A 12,343-nucleotide genomic window follows, 5' to 3' on the forward strand; every position below is an offset into this window, starting at 1 on the left:
CATGTTCCCTGTGACAGGGTGTATTTAGTTGAGGACATGTTCCCTGTGACACAGTGTAGTTAGTTGGGGACATGTTCCCTGTGACAGGGTGTAGTTAGTTGGGGACATGTTCCCTGTGACACGGTGTAGTTAGTTGAGGACATGTTCCATGTGACACAGTGTAGTTAGTGGAGGACATGTTCCCAGTGACACGGTGTAGTTAGTTGAGGACATGTTCCCTGTGACACGGTGTAGTTAGTTGAGGACATGTTCTCTGTGACACGGTGTAGTTAGTTGAGGACATGTTCCCTGTGACACGGTGTAGTTAGTTGAGGACATGTTCCCTGTGACAGGCTGTAGTTAGTTGAGGACATGTTCCCTGTGACACGGTGTAGTTAGTTGAGGACATGTAGTTAGTTGAGGATATGTTCCCTGTGACAGGGTGTAGTTAGTTGGGGACATGTTCCCTGTGACACGGTGTAGTTAGTTGAGGACATGTTCCCTGTGACAGGGTGTAGTTAGTTGAGGACATGTTCCCTGTGACAGGGTGTAGTTAGTTGGGGACATGTTCCCTGTGACACGGTGTAGTTAGTTGAGGACATGTTCCCTGACACTGTGTAGTTAGTTGAGGACATGTTCCCTGACACGGTGTAGTTAGTTGAGGACATGTTCTCTGTGACAGGGTGTAGTTAGTTGAGGACATGTTCCCTGTGACAGGGTGTAGTTAGTTGAGGGTATGTTCCCTGTGACAGGGTGTAGTTAGTTGAGGACATGTTCCCTGTGGCACGGTGTAGTTAGTTGAGGACATGTAGTTAGTTGAGGATATGTTCCCTGTGACAGGGTGTAGTTAGTTGGGGACATGTTCCCTGTGACACGGTGTAGTTAGTTGAGGACATGTTCCCTGTGACAGGGTGTAGTTAGTTGAGGACATGTTCCCTGTGACAGGGTGTAGTTAGTTGGGGACATGTTCCCTGTGACACGGTGTAGTTAGTTGAGGACATGTTCCCTGACACTGTGTAGTTAGTTGAGGACATGTTCCCTGACACGGTGTAGTTAGTTGAGGACATGTTCTCTGTGACAGGGTGTAGTTAGTTGAGGACATGTTCCCTGTGACAGGGTGTAGTTAGTTGAGGGTATGTTCCCTGTGACAGGGTGTAGTTAGTTGAGGACATGTTCCCTGTGGCACGGTGTAGTTAGTTGAGGACATGTACTTAGTTGAGGATATGTTCCCTGTGACAGGGTGTAGTTAGTTGGGGACATGTTCCCTGTGACACGGTGTAGTTAGTTGAGGACATGTTCCCTGTGACAGGGTGTAGTTAGTTGAGGACATGTTCCCTGTGACAGGGTGTAGTTAGTTGGGGACATGTTCCCTGTGACAGGGTGTAGTTAGTTGAGGACATGTTCCCTGTGACACTGTGTAGTTAGTTGAGGACATGTTCCCTGACACGGTGTAGTTAGTTGAGGACATGTTCCCTGTGACACTGTGTAGTTAGTTGAGGACATGTTCCCTGTGACAGGGTGTAGTTAGTTGAGGACATGCTCCCTGACACGGTGTAGTTAGTTGAGGACATGTTCCCTGTGACACGGTGTAGTTAGTTGAGGACATGTTCCCTGTGACACGGTGTAGTTAGTTGAGGACATGTTCCCTGTGACACTGTGTAGTTAGTTGAGGACATGTTCCCTGACACGGTGTAGTTAGTTGAGGACATGTTCCCTGTGACACGGTGTAGTTAGATGAGGACATGTTCCCTGTGACACGGTGTAGTTAGTTGAGGACATGTTCCCTGTGACACTGTGTAGTTAGTTGAGGACATGTTCCCTGACACGGTGTAGTTAGTTGAGGACATGTTCCCTGTGACACGGTGTAGTTAGTTGAGGACATGTTCACTGACACGGTGTAGTTAGTTGAGGACATGTTCCCTGTGACACGGTGTAGTTAGTTGAGGAGATGTTCCCTGTGACACGGTGTAGTTAGTTGAGGACATGTTCCCTGACACGGTGTAGTTAGTTGAGGACATGTTCCCTGTGACACGGTGTAGTTAGTTGAGGACATGTTCTCTGTGACAGGGTGTAGTTACTTGAGGACATGTTCCCTGTGACAGGGTGTAGTTAGTTGAGGACATGTAGTTAGTTGAGGATATGTTCCCTGTGACAGGGTGTAGTTAGTTGGGGACATGTTCCCTGTGACACGGTGTAGTTAGTTGAGGACATGTTCCCTGACATGGTGAAGTTAGTTGAGGACATGTTCCCTGTGACACGGTGTAGTTAGTTGAGGACATGTTCCCTGTGACACTGTGTAGTTAGTTGAGGACATGTTCCCTGACACGGTGTAGTTGGTTGAGGACATGTTCCCTGTGACACGGTGTAGTTAGTTGAGGACATGTTCCCTGTGACACGGTGTAGTTAGTTGAGGACATGTTCCCTGTGACACTGTGTAGTTAGTTGAGGACATGTTCCCTGACACGGTGTAGTTAGTTGAGGACATGTTCCCTGTGACACGTTGTAGTTAGTTGAGGACATGTTCCCTGACATGGTGTAGTTAGTTGAGGACATGTTCCCTGTGACACGGTGTAGTTAGTTGAGGAGATGTTCCCTGTGACACGGTGTAGTTAGTTGAGGACATGTTCCCTGACACGGTGTAGTTAGTTGAGGACATGTTCCCTGTGACACGGTGTAGTTAGTTGAGGACATGTTCTCTGTGACAGGGTGTAGTTAGTTGAGGGTATGTTCCCTGTGACAGGGTGTAGTTAGTTGAGGACATGTTCCCTGTGACACGGTGTAGTTAGTTGAGGACATGTTCCCTGTGACAGGCTGTAGTTAGTTGAGGACATGTTCCCTGTGACACGGTGTAGTTAGTTGAGGACATGTAGTTAGTTGAGGATATGTTCCCTGTGACAGGGTGTAGTTAGTTGGGGACATGTTCCCTGTGACACGGTGTAGTTAGTTGAGGACATGTTCCCTGTGACAGGGTGTAGTTAGTTGAGGACATGTTCCCTGTGACAGGGTGTAGTTAGTTGGGGACATGTTCCCTGTGACACGGTGTAGTTAGTTGAGGACATGTTCCCTGACACTGTGTAGTTAGTTGAGGACATGTTCCCTGACACGGTGTAGTTAGTTGAGGACATGTTCTCTGTGACAGGGTGTAGTTAGTTGAGGACATGTTCCCTGTGGCACGGTGTAGTTAGTTGAGGACATGTTCCCTGTGACAGGGTGTAGTTAGTTGGGGACATGTTCCCTGTGACACGGTGTAGTTAGTTGAGGACATGTTCCCTGACACTGTGTAGTTAGTTGAGGACATGTTCCCTGACACGGTGTAGTTAGTTGAGGGTATGTTCCCTGTGACAGGGTGTAGTTAGTTGAGGACATGTTCCCTGTGGCACGGTGTAGTTAGTTGAGGACATGTACTTAGTTGAGGATATGTTCCCTGTGACAGGGTGTAGTTAGTTGGGGACATGTTCCCTGTGACACGGTGTAGTTAGTTGAGGACATGTTCCCTGTGACAGGGTGTAGTTAGTTGAGGACATGTTCCCTGTGACAGGGTGTAGTTAGTTGGGGACATGTTCCCTGTGACAGGGTGTAGTTAGTTGAGGACATGTTCCCTGTGACACTGTGTAGTTAGTTGAGGACATGTTCCCTGACACGGTGTAGTTAGTTGAGGACATGTTCCCTGTGACACTGTGTAGTTAGTTGAGGACATGTTCCCTGTGACAGGGTGTAGTTAGTTGAGGACATGCTCCCTGACACGGTGTAGTTAGTTGAGGACATGTTCCCTGTGACACGGTGTAGTTAGTTGAGGACATGTTCCCTGTGACACGGTGTAGTTAGTTGAGGACATGTTCCCTGTGACACTGTGTAGTTAGTTGAGGACATGTTCCCTGACACGGTGTAGTTAGTTGAGGACATGTTCCCTGTGACACGGTGTAGTTAGATGAGGACATGTTCCCTGTGACACGGTGTAGTTAGTTGAGGACATGTTCCCTGTGACACTGTGTAGTTAGTTGAGGACATGTTCCCTGACACGGTGTAGTTAGTTGAGGACATGTTCCCTGTGACACGGTGTAGTTAGTTGAGGACATGTTCACTGACACGGTGTAGTTAGTTGAGGACATGTTCCCTGTGACACGGTGTAGTTAGTTGAGGAGATGTTCCCTGTGACACGGTGTAGTTAGTTGAGGACATGTTCCCTGACACGGTGTAGTTAGTTGAGGACATGTTCCCTGTGACACGGTGTAGTTAGTTGAGGACATGTTCTCTGTGACAGGGTGTAGTTACTTGAGGACATGTTCCCTGTGACAGGGTGTAGTTAGTTGAGGACATGTAGTTAGTTGAGGATATGTTCCCTGTGACAGGGTGTAGTTAGTTGGGGACATGTTCCCTGTGACACGGTGTAGTTAGTTGAGGACATGTTCCCTGACATGGTGAAGTTAGTTGAGGACATGTTCCCTGTGACACGGTGTAGTTAGTTGAGGACATGTTCCCTGTGACACTGTGTAGTTAGTTGAGGACATGTTCCCTGACACGGTGTAGTTGGTTGAGGACATGTTCCCTGTGACACGGTGTAGTTAGTTGAGGACATGTTCCCTGTGACACGGTGTAGTTAGTTGAGGACATGTTCCCTGTGACACTGTGTAGTTAGTTGAGGACATGTTCCCTGACACGGTGTAGTTAGTTGAGGACATGTTCCCTGTGACACGTTGTAGTTAGTTGAGGACATGTTCCCTGACATGGTGTAGTTAGTTGAGGACATGTTCCCTGTGACACGGTGTAGTTAGTTGAGGAGATGTTCCCTGTGACACGGTGTAGTTAGTTGAGGACATGTTCCCTGACACGGTGTAGTTAGTTGAGGACATGTTCCCTGTGACACGGTGTAGTTAGTTGAGGACATGTTCTCTGTGACAGGGTGTAGTTAGTTGAGGGTATGTTCCCTGTGACAGGGTGTAGTTAGTTGAGGACATGTTCCCTGTGACACGGTGTAGTTAGTTGAGGACATGTTCCCTGTGACAGGCTGTAGTTAGTTGAGGACATGTTCCCTGTGACACGGTGTAGTTAGTTGAGGACATGTAGTTAGTTGAGGATATGTTCCCTGTGACAGGGTGTAGTTAGTTGGGGACATGTTCCCTGTGACACGGTGTAGTTAGTTGAGGACATGTTCCCTGTGACAGGGTGTAGTTAGTTGAGGACATGTTCCCTGTGACAGGGTGTAGTTAGTTGGGGACATGTTCCCTGTGACACGGTGTAGTTAGTTGAGGACATGTTCCCTGACACTGTGTAGTTAGTTGAGGACATGTTCCCTGACACGGTGTAGTTAGTTGAGGACATGTTCTCTGTGACAGGGTGAAGTTAGTTGAGGACATGTTCCCTGTGACAGGGTGTAGTTAGTTGAGGGTATGTTCCCTGCGACAGGGTGTAGTTAGTTGAGGACATGTTCCCTGTGACAGGGTGTAGTTAGTTGAGGACATGTTCCCTGTGACAGGGTGTAGTTAGTTGGGGACATGTTCCCTGTGACAGGGTGTAGTTAGTTGAGGACATGTTCCCTGTGACAGGGTGTAGTTAGTTGGGGACATGTTCCCTGTGACACTGTGTAGTTAGTTGAGGACATGTTCCCTGACACGGTGTAGTTAGTTGAGGACATGTTCCCTGTGACACTGTGTAGTTAGTTGAGGACATGTTCCCTGTGACAGGGTGTAGTTAGTTGAGGACATGCTCCCTGACACGGTGTAGTTAGTTGAGGACATGTTCCCTGTGACACGGTGTAGTTAGTTGAGGACATGTTCCCTGTGACACGGTGTAGTTAGTTGAGGACATGTTCCCTGTGACACTGTGTAGTTAGTTGAGGACATGTTCCCTGACACGGTGTAGTTAGTTGAGGACATGTTCCCTGTGACAGGGTGTAGTTAGTTGAGGACATGTTCCCTGACACGGTGTAGTTAGATGAGGACATGTTCCCTGTGACACGGTGTAGTTAGTTGAGGACATGTTCCCTGTGACACTGTGTAGTTAGTTGAGGACATGTTCCCTGACACGGTGTAGTTAGTTGAGGACATGTTCCCTGTGACACGGTGTAGTTAGTTGAGGACATGTTCCCTGACACGGTGTAGTTAGTTGAGGACATGTTCCCTGTGACACGGTGTAGTTAGTTGAGGAGATGTTCCCTGTGACACGGTGTAGTTAGTTGAGGACATGTTCCCTGACACGGTGTAGTTAGTTGAGGACATGTTCCCTGTGACACGGTGTAGTTAGTTGAGGACATGTTCTCTGTGACAGGGTGTAGTTAGTTGAGGACATGTTCCCTGTGACAGGGTGTAGTTAGTTGAGGGTATGTTCCCTGTGACAGGGTGTAGTTAGTTGAGGACATGTTCCCTGTGACACGGTGTAGTTAGTTGAGGACATGTAGTTAGTTGAGGAGATGTTCCCTGTGACACGGTGTAGTTAGTTGAGGACATGTTCCCTGACACGGTGTAGTTAGTTGAGGACATGTTCCCTGTGACACGGTGTAGTTAGTTGAGGACATGTTCTCTGTGACAGGGTGTAGTTAGTTGAGGACATGTTCCCTGTGACAGGGTGTAGTTAGTTGAGGGTATGTTCCCTGTGACAGGGTGTAGTTAGTTGGGGACATGTTCCCTGTGACACGGTGTAGTTAGTTGAGGACATGTTCCCTGACATGGTGAAGTTAGTTGAGGACATGTTCCCTGTGACACGGTGTAGTTAGTTGAGGACATGTTCCCTGACACGGTGTAGTTGGTTGAGGACATGTTCCCTGTGACACGGTGTAGTTAGTTGAGGACATGTTCCCTGTGACACTGTGTAGTTAGTTGAGGACATGTTCCCTGTGACACTGTGTAGTTAGTTGAGGACATGTTCCCTGACACGGTGTAGTTAGTTGAGGACATGTTCCCTGTGACACGGTGTAGTTAGTTGAGGACATGTTCTCTGTGACAGGGTGTAGTTAGTTGAGGACATGTTGCCTGTGACAGGGTGTAGTTAGTTGAGGGTATGTTCCCTGTGACACGGTGTAGTTAGTTGAGGACATGTTCCCTGTGACACGGTGTAGTTAGTTGAGGACATGTAGTTAGTTGAGGATATGTTCCCTGTGACAGGGTGTAGTTAGTTGGGGACATGTTCCCTGTGACACGGTGTAGTTAGTTGAGGAGATGTTCCCTGTGACACGGTGTAGTTAGTTGAGGACATGTTCCCTGACACGCTGTAGTTAGTTGAGGACATGTTCCCTGTGACACGGTGTAGTTAGTTGAGGACATGTTCTCTGTGACAGGGTGTAGTTAGTTGAGGACATGTTGCCTGTGACAGGGTGTAGTTAGTTGAGGAGATGTTCCCTGTGACACGGTGTAGTTAGTTGAGGACATGTTCCCTGACACGGTGTAGTTAGTTGAGGACATGTTCCCTGTGACACGGTGTAGTTAGTTGAGGACATGTTCTCTGTGACAGGGTGTAGTTAGTTGAGGACATGTTGCCTGTGACAGGGTGTAGTTAGTTGAGGGTATGTTCCCTGTGACACGGTGTAGTTAGTTGAGGACATGTTCCCTGTGACACGGTGTAGTTAGTTGAGGACATGTAGTTAGTTGAGGATATGTTCCCTGTGACAGGGTGTAGTTAGTTGGGGACATGTTCCCTGTGACACGGTGTAGTTAGTTGAGGACATGTTCCCTGTGACACGGTGTAGTTAGTTGAGGACATGTTCCCTGTGACAGGGTGAAGTTAGTTGAGGACATGTTCCCTGTGACACGGTGTAGTTAGTTGAGGACATGTTCCCTGTGACAGGGTGTAGTTAGTTGAGGACATGTTCCCTGTGACAGGGTGTAGTTAGTTGAGGACATGTTCCCTGTGACACGGTGTAGTTAGTTGAGGGTATGTTCCCTGTGACACGGTGTAGTTAGTTGAGGACATGTTCCCTGTGACACGGTGTAGTTAGTTGAGGACATGTTCCCTGTTGCAGGGTGTAGTTAGTTGACAATCCACTAGGTGTTGTTGTTATTAATATATGTTTTTTCCTTTAGGATACAACTAACTCTTCTGAATTCAAAATGGGCTCCTAGCCCCTACTCCCTAGCACCTACTCCCTAACCCCTACATCCTAGCCCCTATACCCTAGCCCCTATTCTCTAGCCCCTATTCTCTAGCCCCTATTCTCTAGCCCCTATTCTCTAGCCCCTACTCCCAACAAACTGGGCACAGACGTCATTCAACATCTAGTTTTGATTTAATTTTGCTTGCGAACTAATGTCAATTTAATGTGAAATCAACAAAACATTTCACCAGGTCATTGGATTTATGTTAAAAGTTGGGTGAAAAAAAATTTGAAATTCAATCACGTTGATGACTTTTTGCAAATCGAATCAGTTTTCCATGTTGATTCAACGTCATCACAATGAATGTTTTTGTTGAAAGAAAGCAGAATTAATGTTGATTCAATCAGTTTTTGCCAAGTGGGTAGCCACTCCTCTAGATCTTAACAGTACTGGATAGATGGAAGCAAGAGACAGACAGAGAGAGAAGGAGACAGACAGGCAGACAGACAGACAGACAGACAGACAGACAGACAGACAGACAGAGAGGCAGGTGACTCACATGGCAGGGTCTCTAGTTCCTTGGTGTCCTCGTCCTTTTCACTGTCCCTGTTGTCCTCCTCTCCCTCCTTCCTGAACTCAAACGTGGACGGCAGCTCCTGCTCCTCCGTGCTGGCATTCTGCTCATCCACCACTAGGGAGAGAGAGAGGGCAGGGAGAGTGAGAAGGAGGAAGAGAGGATGAGGAGAAAAGAGAGAAGAAGGGGAAGAGGGAGAGAAGGAGAGAGAGAAGGAGGGAGAGAGGGTGAGAAGGAGAGAGAAAAGGAGGGGGAGAGGGTGAGAAGGAGAGAGAAAAGGAGGGGGAGAGGGTGAGGGGAGAGAAGGGTCTGAAATTGCACATCTTCATATTACGTGACAAAGTGATTACCAAGTCTTTTTGAAGTTGAACTGTCTGGAGTCCCATTGTATTCTCTCTGAAACAGGCATGAAAGACTCGCCAAAGGCTCTATTCTAGTATATGTCTGATCTGTTTTGTCATAATGTATTTCTACGTACCTCTCTCTGCCTGTTCCATGATCTGTTATGTTCTATATCTACTACCTTTCTCTGCCTGTTACATGTTCTATTATGTCCTACATCTACGTACCTCTCTCTGCCTGTTCCATGATCTGTTATGTTCTATATCTACTACCTTTCTCTGCCTGTTACATGTTCTATTATGTCCTACATCTACGTACCTCTCTCTGCCTGTTCCATGATCTGTTATGTTCTATATCTACACACCTTTCTCTGCCTGTTACATGATCTGTTATGTCCTATATCTACGTACCTCTCTCTGCCTGTTCCATGATCTATTCTGTTCTATATCTACGTACCTCTCTCTGCCTGTTGCATAATCTATTCTGTCCTATATCTACGTACCTCTCTCTGCCTGTTCCATGATCTGTTATGTTCTATATCTACGTACCTCTCTCTGCCTGTTGCATAATCTATTCTGTTCTATATCTACGTACCTCTCTCTGCCTGTTCCATGATCTGTTATGTTCTATATCTACGTACCTCTCTCTGCCTGTTGCATAATCTCTCGTACAGCCTTCTTCAGGCTGTTTGCCCGAAGCATCAACTGTTCTTTAGCTCTGAACATCTTGTGTGGCGAACCTCCTCCGTTCTCTCCTCCCTTCTCACTCTCCTCCGCTTCCAGTTTCTCCTTCAGCTCGGTCAACGACTCCTCGCTCACCTCCTCCTCTTCTTCCTCCTCCTCAACGATGGGGGGTGTGGAAAGGCGAGGAGGTGGGGGGAATGACTGGGTTTCTGTGTTGAGGGTCTGAAGGAGCAAATCTAGCTTCTCATTCAGGATGGCACACTGGTGGAGGAGAGGAGTTAATTTAGAGAGTGCGTGTGTTTGTGTGTGTGTGTGTGTTTATATGTGTATGTGTGTGTGCACGTGTGTGTGTGTGTGTTTATATGTGTATGTGTGTGTGTGTTTATATGTGTATGTGTTTGTGTGTTTATATGTGTATGTGTGTGTGCGCGTGTGTGTGTGCGCGTGTGTGTGTGTTTATATGTGTATGCGCGTGTGTGTATGTTTATATGTGTATGTGTATGTGTGTGTGCGCGTGTGTGTGTGTTTATATGTGTATGTGTGTGTGTGTGTTTATATGTGTATGTGTGTGTGTGTTTATATGTGTATGTGTGTGTGTGTGTTTATATGTGTATGTGTGTGTGTGTGTTTATATGTGTATGTGTGTGTGCGCGTGTGTGTGTGTTTATATGTGTATGTGTGTGTGCGCGTGTGTGTGTGTTTATATGTGTATGTGTGTGTGCGCGTGTGTGTGTGTGTTTTTATGTGTATGTGTGTGTGCGCGTGTGTGTGTGTGTGTGTGTTTATATGTGTATGTGTATGTGTGTGTGTGTGTTTATATGTGTGTGTGTGTGTTTATATGTGTGTGTGTGTGTGTGTGTGTGTGTGGTGTACTTACTTTGAGAGACATGGTGTCACACTCCTCTGTATTCTCAGTGCTTCTCTCATAGGACTTCCCCACTTTGGCAACAAAGTCCTTTACTGTCTCACACAGGATCCTAGAAGGGGAGAGAGTAAAGAGAAAGAGGTGAGGGAGAGAGAGAGAGAGAGGGAGAGGGAGAGGGAGAGGGAGAGGGAGAGAGAGAGAGAGGGAGAGGGAGAGGGAGAGGGAGAGGGAGAGGGTGAGGGAGAGGGAGAGGGAGAGGGAGAGAGGGAGAGGGAGAGAGAGAGAGAGAGAGAGAGAGAGAGAGAGAGAGAGAGAGAGAGAGAGAGAGAGGGAGAGATGTGGGTGAAAGGGAGAAAGAGAGACTTTTTGTACTGCATACTCTCCTTGCCCTCTACCTCACGACACAAAACAACACCACACATCACAAAAAACATATCCTCACCACTTCTACAACCGTATATTCTACAACGTATATTCTACAACTTCTACAACGTCCCCCCCCCCCCCCGACATACCATATCTCCTGAAACATCTCCACACTTTATCATTCTATAGAACTCAAACTCAACCCTAAGGCGCCCAGAGACCAGTCCATTAAATAATAGTAAAGGGTATGTTATCCCCCCACCTTTGACCCTGTTCCTCCTTGTTAGCCAAATAGCCAACTTTGCCTTAGCAAACAGAAAACACCCATTTGGCCTTTTCCTTATTGGAAAACCTGTACCCCATGAAAAACATCCCGTCAGTAAACTCCACCACCAAGCTTTCACACAGACATTCCAACAGAGACATGAATGGCATTAAACTGGCGCACACAGAAAACACACAATGCACAGTTTCACTCATGACACAGAAAGGACACTCCTGTCCAACTCCCGGGTCGACCCCTGCCAACCAGACATTAGTGGCCAACGCTCCATGTAGATCCCTCTGGAGGTCCCCTGACCTCTTTGGTACTGGGAAACTGTAGAGCCCCCTCCATCTAAAACCCACCATACTCTCGGCCCCACATACCCCGGCCACTGATTTGCCTCACTCCTGTTATGCTTCTAACGTTCCTCACCTTATAAATGCAGAGGTTGTAGAGGGCTTTACCTCCCCCCCCCTCAAACTCCCCCAGAGTCGGAATGTTAAAATCGAACAAATCCTCCAGACCACCTTGCCAGTCCCCAGCCTCTGCCATCACCTACAGTGGCAGAAACATTGGTGGCCCCTCCCCCTTTGGCCCCTCAAACATCCCCCTTATTGGTTCAGACAGTACCTCCTGGACCTCCCCCAGGAATCTCTCCAGCAGACTAAGAGATGTTAGTCTTGTTGTTGTGCCAAGACTTCCGGGGTTTTCCACCCTCCTCCTCCTGCAGTCGCAGGTCACCCAGCCTTAGTAAACCCACTGCCATCAGTTGCCTCTGCAGGGTGGCCGACTGAACCCATCTCAAAGGGATGGCTGGGTTGTGGAAGATAGGCTCCTCCCACACCCACTGCCCAGGCTCCACACCACTTTCTCGTGTGGGCCTTAGCAGCTGCCAGGCCCTCAGCACTGCAGAGTAAAAATCAGAGAGACCTGCTGTACTCAGCCTCTCCAGCTTCACGAGGAACAGCTGCCGGTCCAACCCAAATCCGCCAGCTCTCCTCAGCAGCGCGCATGCTGGTGTCCAGTTCCATCAGGTCCTGTCCTCCTTCGTGAATGGACATATACAACACTGACACCCTCAGCCAGTGATAGCCCGTCCAGAGAAAATCCACTAGCTTGCTTTGCAGGTCTGAGAGCAGGTGTTGAGGATAGCCAGTTTATGCCACAGGGAAGACGCCGACCATGATATTGATTATCAGCACCCTCCCTCTATATGATACTTGGGACAGGAGCCAGGTGGGACAG

At 47.8% G+C, this 12,343-nt stretch overlaps 1 protein-coding gene across 1 annotated transcript in view; it reads right to left on the reverse strand.

Moving 5' to 3' along the window:
- Positions 1–11,650, reverse strand: part of LOC135534234 (diacylglycerol kinase eta-like) — a gene marked incomplete at its 3' end in the record, with an annotated part of 35,675 nt that extends 24,025 nt beyond the window's left edge. Inside the window, exons 1-4 of the mRNA XM_064961315.1 lie at positions 11,531–11,650; positions 10,480–10,587; positions 9,560–9,863; positions 8,563–8,694 (exon numbers count right to left, since the gene is read on the reverse strand). Coding sequence (XP_064817387.1) covers positions 8,563–8,694; positions 9,560–9,863; positions 10,480–10,587; positions 11,531–11,650 — 664 coding nt within the window. The remainder of the gene's footprint in view (positions 1–8,562; positions 8,695–9,559; positions 9,864–10,479; positions 10,588–11,530) is intronic.
- Positions 11,651–12,343: the final 693 nt, after the last annotated feature.

This window comes from Oncorhynchus masou, unplaced genomic scaffold (genome assembly GCF_036934945.1).
Source record: "Oncorhynchus masou masou isolate Uvic2021 unplaced genomic scaffold, UVic_Omas_1.1 unplaced_scaffold_3176, whole genome shotgun sequence".
NCBI classification, from domain to species: domain Eukaryota; kingdom Metazoa; phylum Chordata; class Actinopteri; order Salmoniformes; family Salmonidae; genus Oncorhynchus; species Oncorhynchus masou.